Source organism: Rhinoraja longicauda, chromosome 18, assembly GCF_053455715.1.
Source record: "Rhinoraja longicauda isolate Sanriku21f chromosome 18, sRhiLon1.1, whole genome shotgun sequence".
Taxonomy (NCBI): domain Eukaryota; kingdom Metazoa; phylum Chordata; class Chondrichthyes; order Rajiformes; family Arhynchobatidae; genus Rhinoraja; species Rhinoraja longicauda.
The window spans coordinates 15,977,803-15,995,517 of NC_135970.1; the positions used below are offsets into that span (position 1 = coordinate 15,977,803).

The window sequence follows — 17,715 nt, forward strand, 5'->3', positions numbered from 1 at the left end:
GGGAATCTTTTTGCCCCAAACCACTCAAAAAGGAGAAGAAACATTTAAGATGGTACTTAAAATATCAAGTCCAAGCATCAAGAGCACATAGAAGCCTTGAAATGTAGCCCTAAATGGTAGGAGTACATGATGTCTCGATTTAATCATCCACCCACTCCATCGGGCACCTCTATCCCATCTCTAGTAAAGTCTCCAGTTCCCATATTTACCTCATCAGTCACTTCAGAACCAACTTAACGAGACAGGAAGCAGGTCATCCGTGTTCATGAGATACAGCTGAAGAGATCAGGTTTCCTTCATAACATGTCAAGGTTTGCTCTAAACTAATTTAAAGAGATTACTTACTGTACTCAATATACATGAAATCCATTGTTAATATATGGAGTAACTAATTAGGTAAAAATACACTTTTTTTTCCTGATGAAATTCCAGCACAAGTGAACATCTGTTGAGAAGTATTAGTTAAACAAGTCATTAACATTGTCGGTTAAAATAATCCTTGTAATAAAAAGGCTCTGCTCATGGACATTATCCTTGGCAAGGATTAGAAGTCGCTCTGAGTTGCTTTAAGCAGAACTGAACGAGTTGGTGCAGAATGAAGACTTCAATGATGGTAGTAGTGGTAAATGGTAGTGTTCATTCCAGGATGGAAATGTGGAGTATTCCAGGATACTCCTCATTGTAGAACCTCTAAAGATCCACAGATATGTTTGTTCATGATTTAGCTGGGCTATGGTATTACACAAAGATATTTACAATTTAGAAGCTGTGATCCTCTTCTTCTTGAGCCTGCAGCTAATTCTCAGGGAAATATAGTCAGGACAAGCTCTGTCTTTATTTTCCAGTGTGCTGGTATCACTGCAAGGTTATATTTATCTCCATTCTGGCCCCTTTTCTTCCATAAAAGAGAGTTGCTGCAGAATCCTCCGGAAGCAATTTAGTTTGTACCCTGGAGAACATCGATAGGTAATATTTTAGATCGGATGAGACCCGGCTTGAAACGTCACCTTTCCATGTTCTCCAGAGATGCAGCATGACCTGCTGAGCACTGTGTCTTTTTTTGTAAACCAGTATTTGTATTCCTTGTGCCTTCACTTTGTGCCCCGTCCGAGAAGAACAAGACAAAGGGTGGACAGTAGATGAAGTCGCAGCAACAATGCAATAGGTGTCAGAATGGCAAAAAGAAAAGAGTGGCAGAATTGAATTAAGATATTGTAGATAAACCTGATTGCTACAGAGCATTAATGAAATGAAGCTAACCAAATGAGATCGATTCTATGAACACATCATTATCTGACCACACTAATTCATTGAATTCCATTTCTTTTAGAGAAGGCACTTACACTTGAAAAAAAGTCAACTGAAAATAATGAAAAAATATATTTTTTACAAAAACATATACAAATGGTGTTACACCTTGATCAGAAAAAAAATTAAGAAAAATTCAGGTGAGGCATTAAAAGATATCAGAGTTATGAAATCCTTATTAATAACAGTATATTAATGCCGCTCCAATCCCTTATTTCATGTACAAAATCCATAATGATTCAAATATTACATTCCAAAAAAAGACAGCTGTAAAGAGTAATAATACAATACTATACAAAAGTAGTTTTTGATTCTAATGAGGTAATAATATGGGAGTTGTACCATCATAATAAATAAAATATTGTTCATTAATCTATTGATCAGTAGTTCACAGTTTTGGTATCTAACATAAAATACTTCACAATGCCGCAGGCCTTAAAGTTGACACTCAGACTCCAGTGTATGTCCTCCAGTCTCAGACCAGTTGTGGAGTTCATATCCATTCAGTGAGGGCTCACCAGCAGTTCTCATCATGAAACCATAGAATTTGCAGTAAATGTAACGGTGGTTATTTGAACACATCACTGTGACATCAGAAACCTGGATCGGAGGTGGGTTCACTCTGGTTGTAGAGTGATTCCAGTGGACAGAATGAAGGTGGCAAACAATTTGATTGATGCATGAGGAGACCTGTAAAACAGAGGGAAATTAAGGAGTTTCTGAATGTTTCGGCGCCTGGCTGGGGACCAGCATGATGCAAACTGAAATCTATTTGCTTGATCGTTCATAAATAAAAGCAGCAAAGAACAAATACATTTTACCTATAATTCATATTTCAAATTAAGGAATTTTCTCTATATATTTCCTACTTCGGTGGCACAGTGATGCAGCATTAGAGTTGCTGCCCTACAGAGCCAGAGACCCGGGTTCGATCCTGACTATGGGTGCTCTCTACGGAATTTGTACATTTTCCCTGTGACCGCACGGATTTTCTCCGGGTTCTCCAGATTCCTCCCACACTCCAAAGAAGTGCAGGTTTGTAGGTTAATTGGCTCTGGTAAAGTTGTAAAATTGTCCCTAGTGTGTGAAATAGTGTCAGTGTACAGGGTGATCATTGGTCGGCGCGGACTCGGTGGGCCAAAAGGCCTGTTTACGCGCTGTATCGTTAAATCTCACAATATTGAGGCATTGTTTGATTAGTAAATAACACATACACTTTTACTAGCAGCTAAGCATATCATATTTCAACCCAGGTTCATGTCATTGTTCAGAACATAAGATAATATCCGCCGTGATCAATCAAAACAATTTTCCAGTTCTGATCTTGAGTGTTGAAGATCAACACATAGTGTAGAAGAGTGTTGGAACTACCCATAAGAAAGAGCGCCTTTCATTTCCTGACCTGACAATTTAATTTATGTAGAATATTTTAAAAGGAAACCAGAAGAAAATAGAATTTAAAAAATAACAAACTACAGTAGAAACTGGTTAAGTCAGCGAGCTTTCAAGTCATAAAAAAAATCAAAGTTCATTTCCCAAAGTCAGCTGATTTGAGCCGGAGCATCTGCAGGGGCAATTGGAATAACTGAGGCAAACCTTGCTGAAAAATCTAAATATTATGATAATTTTGAATGCCTCTGTTAAATCACCTCCTCAAATAATAGAGACTATCTATATGTAATTCATGGGCCCTATCCCTGGTATTGTTCCAGTTACATCCCTTCATATCCTCTCCAATGGACTGACATCTTTCCTAGCTTGCGGTACTCAAAACTATAAATATCATTCCAGCCTGACCTTTCTTACCAGTTACTTTTTGTCCAGTATAACCATCACTTTTGTACTCTTGATAATGTATAAATACAAAGTTCCCATACATCTTTCTCTTTGAACAGTGTTGAGTAACAAACCAGAAGCAATGATCCTGTAGCAAGAAAGTACCCTGGGAGTAGCTATGACAATACAATTTCATGATCAGGCATGGAGTGGGGAAGAAAATTATTCCCTATTATTCCCTAAATGTGCCTATTAAAAACTGTTTTTACTACTGGGAAATAAGAATGTGATAGAAGATCATGATAAATATTTAGTTTGAAATAAAACTGGACAGGTTTAGGGAGAATAGAATACCATTTCAACGTGAGAAATTTTATTTGGTCCCACAGGGCAACTATAATGAGTAAAGCTGAGGATTAAGTCAAAGAACTATTTAGGTGTTGGGTGACTTCAATTAAAAAAAATTGAAAGGAATACATGTGGAATGGGAGTTGAATTAGTTAAAGTCTCACAAAGCTCTCTAGATTTAAGAATGCTCATTGGCCATCACATAGACATCAAAATGATTCCTTTGGAGGCTTGTTACAAAATTCTAGATGCGATTTTGAAGGTGCAGCTGTGGGGATAGGAAGAATAATGGGACAGAAAATAAAAAGGTATGATACTTGTTTCACAGATAGTTAAGGTTTGGGAAAGGGTATAGATCGGCCCTAATAATCCTTTATAAGGTATTGAAATGGGGAAATCCAAAATTTCAGGGGGTGAAAAACAAGCTGTCCAACTTTTCTGGATGACTATCCTGAAACATTTGACCATAGTATAATTCCAGGGAAATCAAAATAAATGGCCTTGTCTACCATTGGTAATGGCAATGTCTGCCAACTTCAGATATTATCAGGCACTAGATCCTAATTACAGAATATTTGAAGCCCAAGGTTTTCTAATTTATTCGTTTCACCTTCATTACATTCCATTAAACTTCACATATAAAAGGCAACAATTTCACAGTTAACGGTTGATTATTTTAGAGAAAGACTGAAAAAAACCCCAGCAACAATGCCCATGGAACCGAAACAGAAGTTTTCCCTGCATATATTCCACTGACATTCCCCAGGTCCCACATCAGCTACTGAGAGATGGACAGAATCCGACAGAATAGGTTGAGAACTTTTCCAAAATAGAATGCTCAAATGTTTTCAATACAATACAGACGTAATGAAGGAGCATTTATTGATAATTAAAAAGATCTTCAACAATTATACGTCAATTTATTATCCTCCCCAGAGCCCCACAGTAATTCACTACCTATAAAAATGGATTACTGTTTATATTGGCATAGAAATCTAAAAGAAGATTCCAACAGATTTTCCTTAGAGTTGCAGAAGATTTACTCAAGTTCTGTAGAAAGGACATACATCATTGTGAGTGACAATTATATTTCCATCAAACTTCCTATATAAAACCTGATCCCCGTGTCTCTTTGACCGCAGCTTTTTGAAAATCTCCTCTCCATTTTTTTCAACCATGAGTGGTTGTGTTTTAGCTGCCCAGCCTCATAATCCATAGCTCTACCCCCACATTGAAGACTATCCTCAAAATGTATCTGGTTTTTAATTAGCCATCCTAATATTTCCACTGTGTCAGTGTCGATTATAAATACTTGGTGTATTTTAGGAAATTACACCATAAAATAAATACAAGTAGCTAGTGTCAGAGATTTGAGACAATTGTGAAATAAAACCAGTTCTATAATAGAGCACAGTGGCTTGACGTTTCTTTTGGTGTGTACCCAATCACAGCTGTTCAGTGCATAAACACAGAAATACAGACAGGTTTAGGCCTGTTCAAATAGAAAGCACATTGGGAGTGTCCCATTCACCAGCTGAAGGGAAGTTAAGAACAATTACTCCTTAACCTGCTTTGTTGCTCTCAAAACAGTTCATGCTGAACTCAGACTTGTTTTGACATTCAAAGTAAGCCCAGCCACACATATCTGGGACAGTGGACAGAAGTTGGTTTCTCCTATTCTGGCTTTTACCCTGAGTTACATGAACAGGCCTTTCGGCCTACAATATCCAGGCCGAACATGATGCCAGGTTAAGCTAATCTCCTCTGCCTGTCCTTGATCCTTATCCCTCCATATCTACGCGCCTATTTAAAAGCCTCTTACATGCCACTGTCATATCTGCCTGCTCCACCAACCCCAGCAGCTTATTCCAAGCAGCCACCATTCACTATGTAATAAAACCTGCCCCATGAATATAAAAGCAAGGATGTTAAGTTACAAAATGTGTAGGAAAGAACTGCAGAAGGGTCTCGACCCAAAACATCACCCATTCCTTCTCTCCAGAGATGCTGCCTGTCCCACTGAGTTGCTCCAGCATTTTGTGTCTACCTTCGATGTTAACTTACAGTGGTACAAGATGTTGGCGAGGCCACATTTGGAGCATTGTGTTTAGTTTTGGTTAACCTGCTATAGGAAGGATGTTGTTAAGCTGGAAAGGGTGCAGAGAAGATTTATGAGGATATTGCAAGGACTTCAGGGCCTGAGCTATAGGGACAGGTTGGGCATGCTAGGACTTTGATCATGGAGTGCAGGAGGCTGAGGGGTGATCTTAAAGGATCATGCAGGGAATAGATAGGGTGAATGTACAGTTTTACACCCAGAGTAGGGAAATCACAAACCAGAGGACATTGGCTTATGGTGAGAGGCGAAAATTTAATAGAAACCAGAGGGACAACTTTTTCATACAAGGGTGGTGGGTATATGGAATGAATTGTCACAAGAGGCAGGTACAATAACAAATGGGACCAGTGTAGATGGAGCATTATGTGCAAGTTGGGCTGAATAGCCTATTTCCATGCTGTATGACTCTATTACATCTGCTTTAACTTTTGCCCCTCTCACTCTTAAAGCTATGCCCTCTAGTCTTTGACATTTCCACCTGGGAGAAATGGTTGTGACAGTCTACCCTATCTATGCCTCTCATAATTTTATATACTTCTATCAGGTCTCCCGTAAACCTCTGATACTTCCTAGAAAACAATCCAAATGTGTCTAATCTCAGTTTATAGCGAACACCCTCTAATCCAGACATATTTTGAGAAATACCATTGCCATTCATTTCTTGATCTTGGTTGAAAATAGATAGAACCTCGAGTCATGTTGAGCAGAGATAGAAAATAATAGACAATAGACAATAGACAATAGGTGCAGGAGTAGGCCATTCAGCCCTTCGAGCCAGCACCGCCATTCAATGCGATCATGGCTGATCACTCTCAATCAGTACCCCGTTCCTGCCTTCTCCCCATACCCCCTCACTCCACTATCCTTAAGAGCTCTATCCAGCTCTCTCTTGAAAGCATCCAACGAACTGGCCTCCACTGCCTTCTGAGACAGAGAATTCCACACCTTCACCACTCTCTGACTGAAAAAGTTCTTCCTCATCTCCGTTCTAAATGGCCTACCCCTTATTCTTAAACTGTGGCCCCTTGTTCTGGACTCCCCCAATGTACCAGCAAATTGGTCTGGATGGGTGCTCATAAAATTGTTTCCATTTTAATCTGCAGTTTCCAGAACTGGTGACGTTGCCATTCAGAGACAGTGTGTTCCTGTTCCTTCCATCACTCTAATTGTGGGAAGGCACTGTCTTAGGTAATCTGGACAGAGAGATTGATCATAAATGTTTCTTTTGTTACCTGCAGAGCACTGGCAACCGGGTACACAGGAGCTTGTGGAACATCCAATGTCTGACCACAGGTGAGTTGCACAGGTTTGCTGGCAGCTGCACTCACTGTAACTTGACCCACCATTGCAAGTTACACCTGAGAACGACAACATAGAATCAAGAGAAGGTTTTAACAAGGCTTTTTGAAACAAGAGTTCCTGATATAAAATTTAACGCAGGTAAAGACATTGCATGCAAATCATGTTATTAATGTCACATGATTGCAGAGCTCCACTGGTCTGGCAAATGCACCACTCATTGGTTGTACTAAGCAATCTGGCCCAGAGGTTCCTGCTGGGTTAGCAGAAAAAATTCAGTTGGCATATTAAAAATTGGTGCTCAGAGGACTAAAGAAAACAGTGATTCCTGTCCTCAAGCTTAGCTGTCATGATACCAATGTCCTGGCCATACTGACCGTTTGCATGAAGACAGAACAACCATTTAATTACTGGGTAATTAAATATTTTGCAAATCTCAGTAACTTTCGGATTAAAGGAACAGATACTCTGCTCATTCTGATTCTCAGTTCCATTATGACTGGTGTAACTCCATCTACTAACTTGGTTTGGGTGAGAAAAGAGAGACAACGTAAGTAGGAGTAATTGGCAACTTTGCTTTCAGTAAACTAGGCCTCAAAGTCTGGAATTATCTCCCTAAATTTCCTCACTTCTCTGCTCTTTTGCTTTGATCAAGCATTGGTTTGCTTGTCCTAATATTTCCTTACATAGCTTGATCAAATTTGACTTGCATTTCTTGTGAAGTACCTTAGGTATTTTACTGCATTTAAGATGGTATATATAATGCTGAACATGTAATTTTCCACCACTCGCATCACCTCTCAAAAAATCACCTTCAGATGATCCCTTTCAAACAGGGGCACCATGAAGCCCAGTAAACACTTACCACATAGCGTTTTGTTCCTCCAGGTTAAGATGATTCCAAGCCTCAAGGCTCGAAAAGCGTAGGCTGACAGTATGCTGCAGAGGCAGCCTGTCTGTTCCACACAGGCGCACGAGTCATCCAGACAAGCCCTGTAATAAGGCTGTGGGTCAATGCTGCCATGTGCTGGCTCAAATAAGGGACCCTGGAAAGAATACAGGCACAGGTGAAGTTGTTTAAACAAGAGGCACAAGTGGTGTCACAGGCTGATCCTTTTATTGGAAGCCAAATGTTGTGAATTGGAACATTCGGTCAAGATTCGGTCAAAATCGGAACATTCGGTCAAAAAGGGGGCGTGGCTGTGTTCTGCAGCTGCGGCTCACCGGCAGTCTCTCTGTGTTTTTTTTTGTTTTTTTTGTCTGTCATCGCTTAATGTACGTTTTGTTTTATTTTTAACTCTGTGTATGTGGGGGGGTGGTGGGGGGGTTGGGGGAAACCTTTTTTCAAATCTCCTCCTCAACGGAGATGCGACCTTTACCGTGTCGTATCTCCGTTCGCGCTACGGCCTAACATCGTGGAGTAGGCGGCCTCCAGCTGGGATCGACCTTGAAGACTCCGGTCGCAGGGCCTGGACTTACCATCTCGGAGGCTTTGGCCGTGGGTCCTGCAGACCGCAACATCGGGAGTTCGCAGGTCCCTGGCTGGCATCGGGCTTTTGGGAGCTCCAGCCGTAGCAGCTTCAACCGCCCCGAAGTGCGAGGTATGATCGACCCGCCCGCAGGCCCTTCATCGCCCTGCGTGGCTCGGCCGCAGCACTTTCCATCGCCCGGTGGGGGCTCAGGACCTTCATCGGCCTGCTTGGCTCGGCCCTGGGACTTTCCATCGCCCGGTGGGGGCTCAGGACTTTCATCGGCCTGCTTGGCTTGGCCCTGGGACTTTCCATCGCCCGGTGGGGGCTCAGGACCTTCATCGGCCTGCTTGGCTCGGCCCTGGGACTTTCCATCGCCCGGTGGGGGCTTCAAAAAGTTGGGAGCCTCGATCACCTCGTGGCACCACGGGAGAAGAAATCAGGAGGAGATAAGACTTTGCCTTCCATCACAGTGAGGATGTGCCTAGAGCAATCACTGTGATGGCTGTTTGTGTAAAAATTGTGTAAAAATTGTGTAAAAATTGTATCTGTGTGTCCTGTGCTTTTTGTTGTCTACTGCCGGACCCTGACGTGAGAGGACGCTGGCGTTGTTTATTCGCCGCTTCTCCGTTAGGATAGTTTGTCTGTTTGTTTTTATGTTTGATTGTTTATGTAAAGCGCTTTGAGCACCTGATAAGGCGCTATATAAAATAAATGCTTATTATTATTATTATAAGATCCACAAAATCATCCTATGTTGTGTTCAATGAGAGTAAAGTTCCTTTTACACTGTACACTGGATTATGACATAAATATCACAGGATAGAATTTAAACCAGAGCAAGTCTTACATGAGCCCATTGCAAAACACATGCACTGACTCAAGATTCAGCTTGACATATTGTGAATGCTGGACAACATTTAATTGCCACTATCTCCACTTTCCACCAAGAAATGTTGCAAAGAAGGCCAAGATCTTAGTTTCAAATGCAAAGATTCTCAGTATATTTATCATCTGCTTGTTTAATTTGCTGAAGATAAAAATAACAAAGAAAGCTAACCTTCCAAGTTAGAAAGGCACCCACTTATTTAAGAGATAAGCTGGGATATAAGCTAACAATATGCTTTGAAATACAGGATAACCCTCCCTCTGCAATGCCCCAGCAATACTTAGAGTTAGGCAGCAAATGCAAAATAGAATAAGGTGTGAAGGTAAAAGATGTATGGCAGAATAAACAAAAGATGGTAATTCCAGTAGTAAAAATAAATGATTTAGAAGTGAGGTAACAGAAAATAAAGGAAACACTTGCTATTATTTTAGACAGCGCTTGACTGAGATGATTAATAGTGGATTGTATACAGTCTGACGTTGATGGACTTTTGGATATTCGAGAAGTCAAGGGACATGGGGATGGAACATGAAAGTGGTCCTGAGGTACGATCACGTTGAAAGACAGAGCAGGCTTGAGGAGCCAGATGACCTATTCCTGTTTCTGCTCCTTGCATTCTTACATACGTACAGATTGAGAAGGTACACAAGATGAATGATCAACAATGGCTCAACAGTTATGGCTTCTTCACAGCTCCAGCTACCTGTGTTCACACTGACATCAGTAGCTGTCTGTGTGGAGTCTTCACATTCTCCCTGCGAGCCTGAGAATTTTCCCCAGTTTCCTCTAACTTTTCAGATACTGCTGATCGGTTAATATGCCACTGTAAAATTCCCCTGGTGCAGATGAGGGGCACGAGAATCAGGGGGAGTTGGTGAATATGTGAGAGAGATTAGGGTACTGAGAAGATAACTGGGATAATAGGATCAATAGGAAAGCACTGAGAGCTGGCATTTTCAATTGGTTCAATGTCATGGGAAACAAAAGTTTGTGAATCATTTTATTCTTTTCAAGATGTTATTTTATCACAGATTCCAGCATTTTCCCTACCACTGACTTTAGGCAACACTCAGTAATTTTCTCTCTCCTTCCAATCTTTATTCATGGAATCACATTTGCCATCCTCAATCCACTGGAGAAAATAAGAAGGTAGACATGGAAATTGGGCCAAAATGTGACACAGGTAGATAGGGTGGTGAAGGCCACATTTGCCTTCATTGGTTAGGCCATTAAACACAGGAGTTGGAACATAAGAAACTGAAGACGAGTTGGGATATTATGTTACAAGCATTCAAGTTGTTGGTGAGACCACACTTGGAGTTCTGTTTGCCCAGCTATAAAAAGGATGTTGTTAATCTGGAAAGAGTGCAGAAATGATTCACACGGATGTTACTAAACAGGACTAAACAGGAGAGACTGGGACTTGTTTCCCTGGAGCGCAGGAGATTGAGTGATGACCTTATGGACATATATACAATCATGAAGGATATTGATAATGATCTTTTTCCTAGATAAGGAGTCTAAAACTAGGCAAAATCTAAAAGGGACCCGAGGGGCGACTTTTTCCACACTGAGTGTGGTGGATATACCAAACAAGCTGCCATAGGAAGCTGGTGTAAAAAGCAATTTTTAAAAGAAATTTAGACAGGCAAGGTTTGGAGCAATATGGGCAAATGCAGGCAAATGGGAATAGCCCAGTTATAATCTGCTTGGAGGAGTTAGCAAAAGGGGCTGTTTCATACAGAGCAATTGCACTTTTAAATACAGATCAAAAAATTTTAACTAAAATACTAGCGCATAGATTAAGTACAGTGATGAATAAATTAATACACCCTGACCAAACAGGCTTCATTCAGAAACGATATTCATACTATAATCTAAGAAGATTATTTAATATTATATATTCCAAGAGAATTATTAATGAAGATCTAGCAATAATCTCACTTGATGCTGAAAAAGCATTTGATCAGGTTGAATGGTCTTATTTATTTTCGGTGATGGAAAATATGCAGCTAGGGGAGAAATTCTGTACATGGATAAAACTGTTATATACAAATCCCACGGCCAGAATATTTACAAACCAAAGGTTGTCATCGAAATTTAGCCTATCTAGAGGTTGTAGACAAGGATGCCCGTTATCCCCATTATTATTTGCGCTTGCTATTGAGCCACTGGCAGAAAGAGTTAGGGGGCATCCGGAAATACATGGATATAACACAAAGGACACAGTGAATAAAATTTCTCTATACGCAGATGACGTATTAATTTACATTACAAAACCAGAAATTAGTATTCCAAACTTATTAAAGCTAATAACCCAATTTGGTTCACTTTCAGGATACAGAATAAATTGGAATAAAAGCGAAATTATGCCAATAAGGGAACATAATAAACAGATAATACAACAATTTCCATTTAAAATAGTAAATGAAAAATTTAAATATCTAGGTATCTATGTAACTAAGATATATACATCATTATTTAAAGCAAATTTCCCCCCATTACTGAACAAACTACATAAGAATATTCAATATTGGAAAACACTCCCTATCTCAATGGTTGGCAAAATTAATGCCATAAAAATGATTTTTTTACCGCAAATATTATACCTTTTTCAGACAATTCCGATATATCTGACAAAAAACTTTTTTAAAAAATTGGACTCTATTGTTAATGATTTTATCTGGGATTATAAGAATCATAGGATAAACAAAAGACACTTGTGTAAATCAAAAATAAATGGAGGCCTGGCTTTACCCAATTTTTTGTTTTATTTCTGGGCAGTTAATATTAAAAATATGAATTTCTGGTTGGAAGAAATAGATCATCAACCAGACTGGTTAAAAATGGAAAAGGAAGATTGTTTACCTTTTGATATTGGTTCGATATTATTTGCTACGTCTAAATTAAACAAAAAAATTTATAGGGAAAACCCTATAATATTTAGTGCTATACGAATTTGGAAACAATTAAAAAAGACATTAAAATTAGATAATTTATCACTTTTTCTTCCAATTGTGAATAATCCTTTGTTTAAGCCTTCATGGGTAGACGGGGGTTTTACACAATGGAAGGATTATGGAATTAAAAATATGGGACAACTTTATAAGGAAGGCACGTTTCTGACATTTCAGGAGTTGCAACAGACTTATGGTCTTCGTGGAAATGATTATTTCAGATATCTTCAACTTAGAGATTATGTAAAATCGAACTCCCAAAATTTTCGAATTAGAAATTCAGAAATTCTTGATGAATGTTGGAACAAACATCCTAATACAGAAAAATTAATATCTTATATATATAATATCTTATTAGACAGTGACATTCCCTCCACGGACTTATACAGACAAGAATGGGAAAAAGAATTAAACCAAGTAATTACGAAAGATACTTGGGAAGAAAGTTTGCAACATATACATCAGTGTTCACTAAACGCCAGACATTCTCTAATACAATTTAAAGTAATACATAGGTTACACTATTCAAAAACAAAACTACATAAAATTTTCCAACATATCTCACCTAAATGTGATAAATGTCAACATTTAGAAGCTACATTATTTCATATGTTTGCAAACTGTATAAAAATTAAAAAATTCTGGGTAAATATTTTTAGCATAATATCTAAAGTAACCAGCACACAATTGGACCCAGATCCAAAATTAATTATACTCGGAATATTAGAATTAAATCAAACATTTAGAACAACACAAAGAAACTTTATGGATTATAGTTTAATAACAGGAAAAAAATTAATTCTAAAATTTTGGAAAGGCCCTACGTCCCCCACAATCAAAATGTGGATTATAGAAATGACGGAGACCTTAAACGTGGAAAGAATCAGATTTTCCCTGTTGGACAAACAGGAATTATTTAATGGAATATGGTCTCCTTTTATTGATTACTTAAAGGGTCAGAATGGTTCAGCACAGGAACCTGACTAGCACTCGGACTAAAGAATGGATGAAATGCTATACTTTGAAATGTACGAATATATCTCGAATGAAGTTTTTGTTATTTTAATAAATTTCTCCACTCTTCTTTAACTAACTTTTTCCTTATCTTTATAATCTGTTTTTGTTTTTGTTTTTATTTTTCTTCTCTCTTTTTTCTTTCTTTACTTCATCTAGTTCTTTAGTTCTATCTAGTTTAAAAAAAAAAGGGGCAAAAGGTATTGGAGACAATATAATAATAATTGACAATATTATCAATTTAAAAATGTATGACTGTAAAGATGTAAACAGGTTATGTACCTATCTCCAATAAAAAATTTATTCAAAAAAAAAAAAAAAGGGGCTGTTTCCCTGTTGTATGACTCCGACTCCAATAAAATAGGGTTGCACAAATACATTTGTAATAATAAATTGCTAGAATTGTATAAATAAGTTTGTCCAAAAGCAGAATGCCTGGTGTTAAATTGCAAGAGAGATTACCAAGATAATGCTGCAAGTGTTGTTTGCTGAATGGTGGTAATGACGTCCAGTTCCATTGCAAACATCTTCAGTACTTTTGGTAGTGCACAAACTACCATTCTTCTGTTTGATGAGCCAACCATTTCCAAACTCAATTGGCGACGAAACCACTTCTCCACCTGGCAGCCTATCATAGTGAAGCAATCCACTGTTAGTGACCTATTACAGTGTGAATTTGAGGATGTTCAAACAAGGAACACCAATGCTGACCATGTATAATAAAAACAGAAAATGCAGGATAAACTCAATAGGTCCGGCCACAGAGTACACCAGGTGTGAAACATTCATTGTTATGGCAATGTATTATTATTACTAATTTTACACCAAGATACACTAGATCAGATACAATATAATTGGCGCATCATTGGACAAATACAGGTCCACCCCCAATTTTTCGACTCCCTTGGTTCCAGAGCCTTTTGTGGCTTATCCGTTTTGCCAGACCAACAGAGGTCACAGCCTCCGAGAGGAGACCATTGGTACCAGAACGGTCTGCTTTGGCCCTTCAGGGGCCAAGATAATGACCCATAACGTTGGCCACAGAAGTCAGTTGTGGGAACAGATCTGCCAGGCTGGAGTTGCAGAGCCCCGGCTGCAGTGGGCAAATTCGACCTGCCAATTATCCGCGGGATTTGGCTATTGGAACAGGTCTGCCGGGTCTGGCTGGGCCGGAATTCCAGAACCCCTGCCGCAGAGATCAAATTCGACCCACCAATCGTGCCGAAGTCCCAATGAGGTAGAGATTGGCCACCTCACCCAGCCAAGGCTGGGTGGTCTTCCAGGGGGAGATTTCAAGTGTGCTCTTGTAATTTGGTCCGGATTAAAGGAGGTGCCAAACCACTAGTTGCCAGAAAATTCGTGGTGGACCTGTATATTAGTTTAGATTGCCCCTTTTGGACCCATATTCTTTGAGTTTTGTTCTAGTTTCCATGAAAATGAAAGGCCTAATTCTAAAAGATAGTCATTGGGTGGTGCTTCCTATATATGGAGATAAAATAGGGAATGGTAAAATATTAGTATAATCTTGTACACCAAGTAAGTGCCCTCCATCTAGACTATTGATTTATAGTTCCATTACTCAGGTGGCCGATGGGAAATGGCCTCAACAGATGGAAAGTGGACTTGTTCCCAAATGAAAGCATCCCGGTTTCTAGTTGAATAGGCAGACAAATGCTGAAGCCACTATCTACTGTGCAAATGAGACATTGATAGCCAACCTCCATTTCTCATAACATAGCATTGATCAATGCGAGCAAAAACTGAGATGAGAATATGTTATAGTCCTTTGACAACAAGAATCAATTCATCCAAGAATCCAGGGCTTTTTTCACCCATCAGAAATTGGATTGGGAGGCAGTCATTTTTATACTATCCCAGCTTTGTTCACGATTTGGTCAATGGAGCAAGAATGAGTATTCCACCAAACCTATTGGATCCTGAACAAACAAATTTGGTTAAAACTGCCCTCCAGAGATTCCAATGGTGTCAGATTCACTCTTTCTGAGATGCACAGATGCATATTTAACACTTACGCAAAATCATCTGACTTGTTTCCATTAAAGTTGCCACACAGTCCACACAATTTTGACTGCAACGATTGATGGGCAATAAGTTCTACAAAATTGTTTCCATCCCAAGTGATGCTAAGGCCTGCTGGCAGCTGCAAAATGACGTAAAATCCTGTTGGGCAAAAAAACGACAATTTATACCATTTATCTTGTGCATATTTAACTGGAAATTACTATTAACTTGCATTCTCTGTGCAACATTCAGACAATGTACAATGGTGAACAACTTCACAGGTCTTTCCAAAAGCATGAAGCACTTGCACAGCCATGCTGCCTGTTGAAACAAGTGGCAATTTCTGGGCCTGGGGATGATTTGTTTGCAAAGGCTTTACAAAAGTCCTGAAGTGGGTACAGAGATGATTCACCAGGATAATATGAAGGTAGACACAAAATACTGGAGTATTTCTACTCCAGCATTTTGTGTCTACCTTCAATTTAAACCAGCATCTGCAGTTTTTTTCCCTACACACCAGGATAATACAAGAGACGAGGGAGAAATTAGAGAAGTTGGCGTTCTCTTTAGAGTACAGAAATCTGTGAGGAGATTTAATGAAAATGTTAAGCATAATGAGGAGTTTTGATAGACAAAGTAAGGACAAACAATTTTATCTGGCAAGTTATTTCAGAATTCCAGCATCTGCAGTTTTTTTTTGAGTTTCAAGGCTGACCTTATGTGGGATTTGACTTATTGGCAAATATAATTACTGCCACCAAAAAGCCACCGATGTAAATTATGACAATGGGATATTCTTACTCATTTTGCAACAGGATGCATGAGGCTAGATACAACATAATTGAAGCATCATTGGATCAAGTATATTAACTTAGATTGCTCTCTTTGAGTTCACGAAATTGAGGTTACAGATCTGAAATGGTTGGTAAAACTGGAGGGAATTTTAGGAACGCATTTTTCAAAGAAAATTTTTCTTAAGATGTAGAATGTTTTTCTTTAAATGAGGACAGAATCAGATTCTGTGGGAGCTTTTAAAAAGCAAGAGGTAGCGGTCTGTGAATGAGTACATTTTGGGATTATATGCGAATGGTGGGAATTGGGAAAATACACGACAGCTCTTTTACAGAGCGATCACAGGTTTGAGAACTATAAAAGCCTCCTGTGTTGCAAGATTTAAAAATCCTTTGATTCTCATCCCTTCAATATCAAAATACATTTTGGCTAAGTATTAAAGAAATCCATTTGGATTTCAATTATTTCCTTCGTCAAGGAATGCTATCTCTTGCCTCACCCATGCAAACTTGAACCCATTATAAAAATGTTTAAGTAGCAAAGGTGCAACCAAAGTGTTAAACAGATTGTTCAATATTATTATAGCTGGTGATGGATACCATTGTAAGCCTGTATCCCTTGACATAAGTGCAATTTAAAAAATAAGATTTTGAAATTCTGGATCATTTGCTTTTTATGAAACTGCCTGCAATTCATTTGCACCCTGTTTTAGTATTACTGTCGGGTTGAAATAGTGTCAAGCAGAGGAATGGCGATGAATTAATTTGCTAGGAAGTACTTGATAGTAATTTGCAAAATTGATTGTAAATGCAAGGATCTAATTAAAAATGGCCATAGCTGAAATAACTTCCTAAACCTTAAGTCTCAGTTTCTGTTTGTGTTTTCTGCTGCTCAACCGCCAACAGCTGGGCTATCTAATGCAGGTCATGAACAATGATCTACCCAGTGTTTGTTCACCATAAAAGTGCAAACTACATTTTGAAACCAAAATCAGCACAGCTTTACAAATTAATCAGAAATGCATTTTAGGGGGACTTGAGAATGGGATTTCTGGGGACACAAGAGATTGGAGATGCTGGAATCTTGAGCAAATATAAAATGCTGGAGGAACTTAGTCGGTCAGACAGAATCTGTGGAGGGAAGTGGACAGATGATGTTTCGGGTCAGGACCCTTCTTCAGACAGATCAGTCTGTGATTCCTGTGATTGGGAAAGCTGCAAATAGATATGAAGTTCAGGGCAGCGATACTTTGGGCAGAAAGATCAGAGGAAGGTTAGTGCAAGTGGGGATGATGATTTAGGGCAAGAGAAGATTGAAGAATATGGATCAGATCGAATCCTTGTGGGTACAGGATTTGATATTTAACAATGGCCAGTGAATGACATTCTGAAGAATAAGGTTTTAGTGAAGGAAAGAAACTTGTATTTAGAAAGTGTTCTTCTTGACCCCAAGGGATTCCACAGCCACAAGTAGCCAATTAAATACTGAAATATTAATAATTGTTGCAATATAGTGCAATGCAGGAAGCAAGGTAGTATTTTCCTATAACAAGCTCTGACAACAATGTATTAATGCACACATACTTCATTTTAGGGATTGGTTGAAGAATAAACATAGCGTAAGGTGTGAATTATTTATTCCAGCTGAACTCCGTGTCACAATTGTATATTTGTTTTATCCATGGTTGTTATTAAATATGGAATAATTCCCCCTCTTGCTTTA

At 38.9% G+C, this 17,715-nt stretch overlaps 1 protein-coding gene across 1 annotated transcript in view; it reads right to left on the reverse strand.

Annotated features, from left to right (window-relative positions):
* Window positions 1-1,777: 1,777 nt before the first annotated feature.
* Window positions 1,778-17,715, reverse strand: part of LOC144602075 (kielin/chordin-like protein) — a 193,886-nt gene continuing 177,948 nt past the window's right edge. The window contains exons 40-44 of the mRNA XM_078414768.1: window positions 15,213-15,360; window positions 13,642-13,807; window positions 7,716-7,896; window positions 6,784-6,909; window positions 1,778-1,998 (exon numbers count right to left, since the gene is read on the reverse strand). Of these exons, the coding sequence (XP_078270894.1) occupies window positions 1,901-1,998; window positions 6,784-6,909; window positions 7,716-7,896; window positions 13,642-13,807; window positions 15,213-15,360 (719 nt within the window). The 3' untranslated portion in view covers window positions 1,778-1,900. The remainder of the gene's footprint in view (window positions 1,999-6,783; window positions 6,910-7,715; window positions 7,897-13,641; window positions 13,808-15,212; window positions 15,361-17,715) is intronic.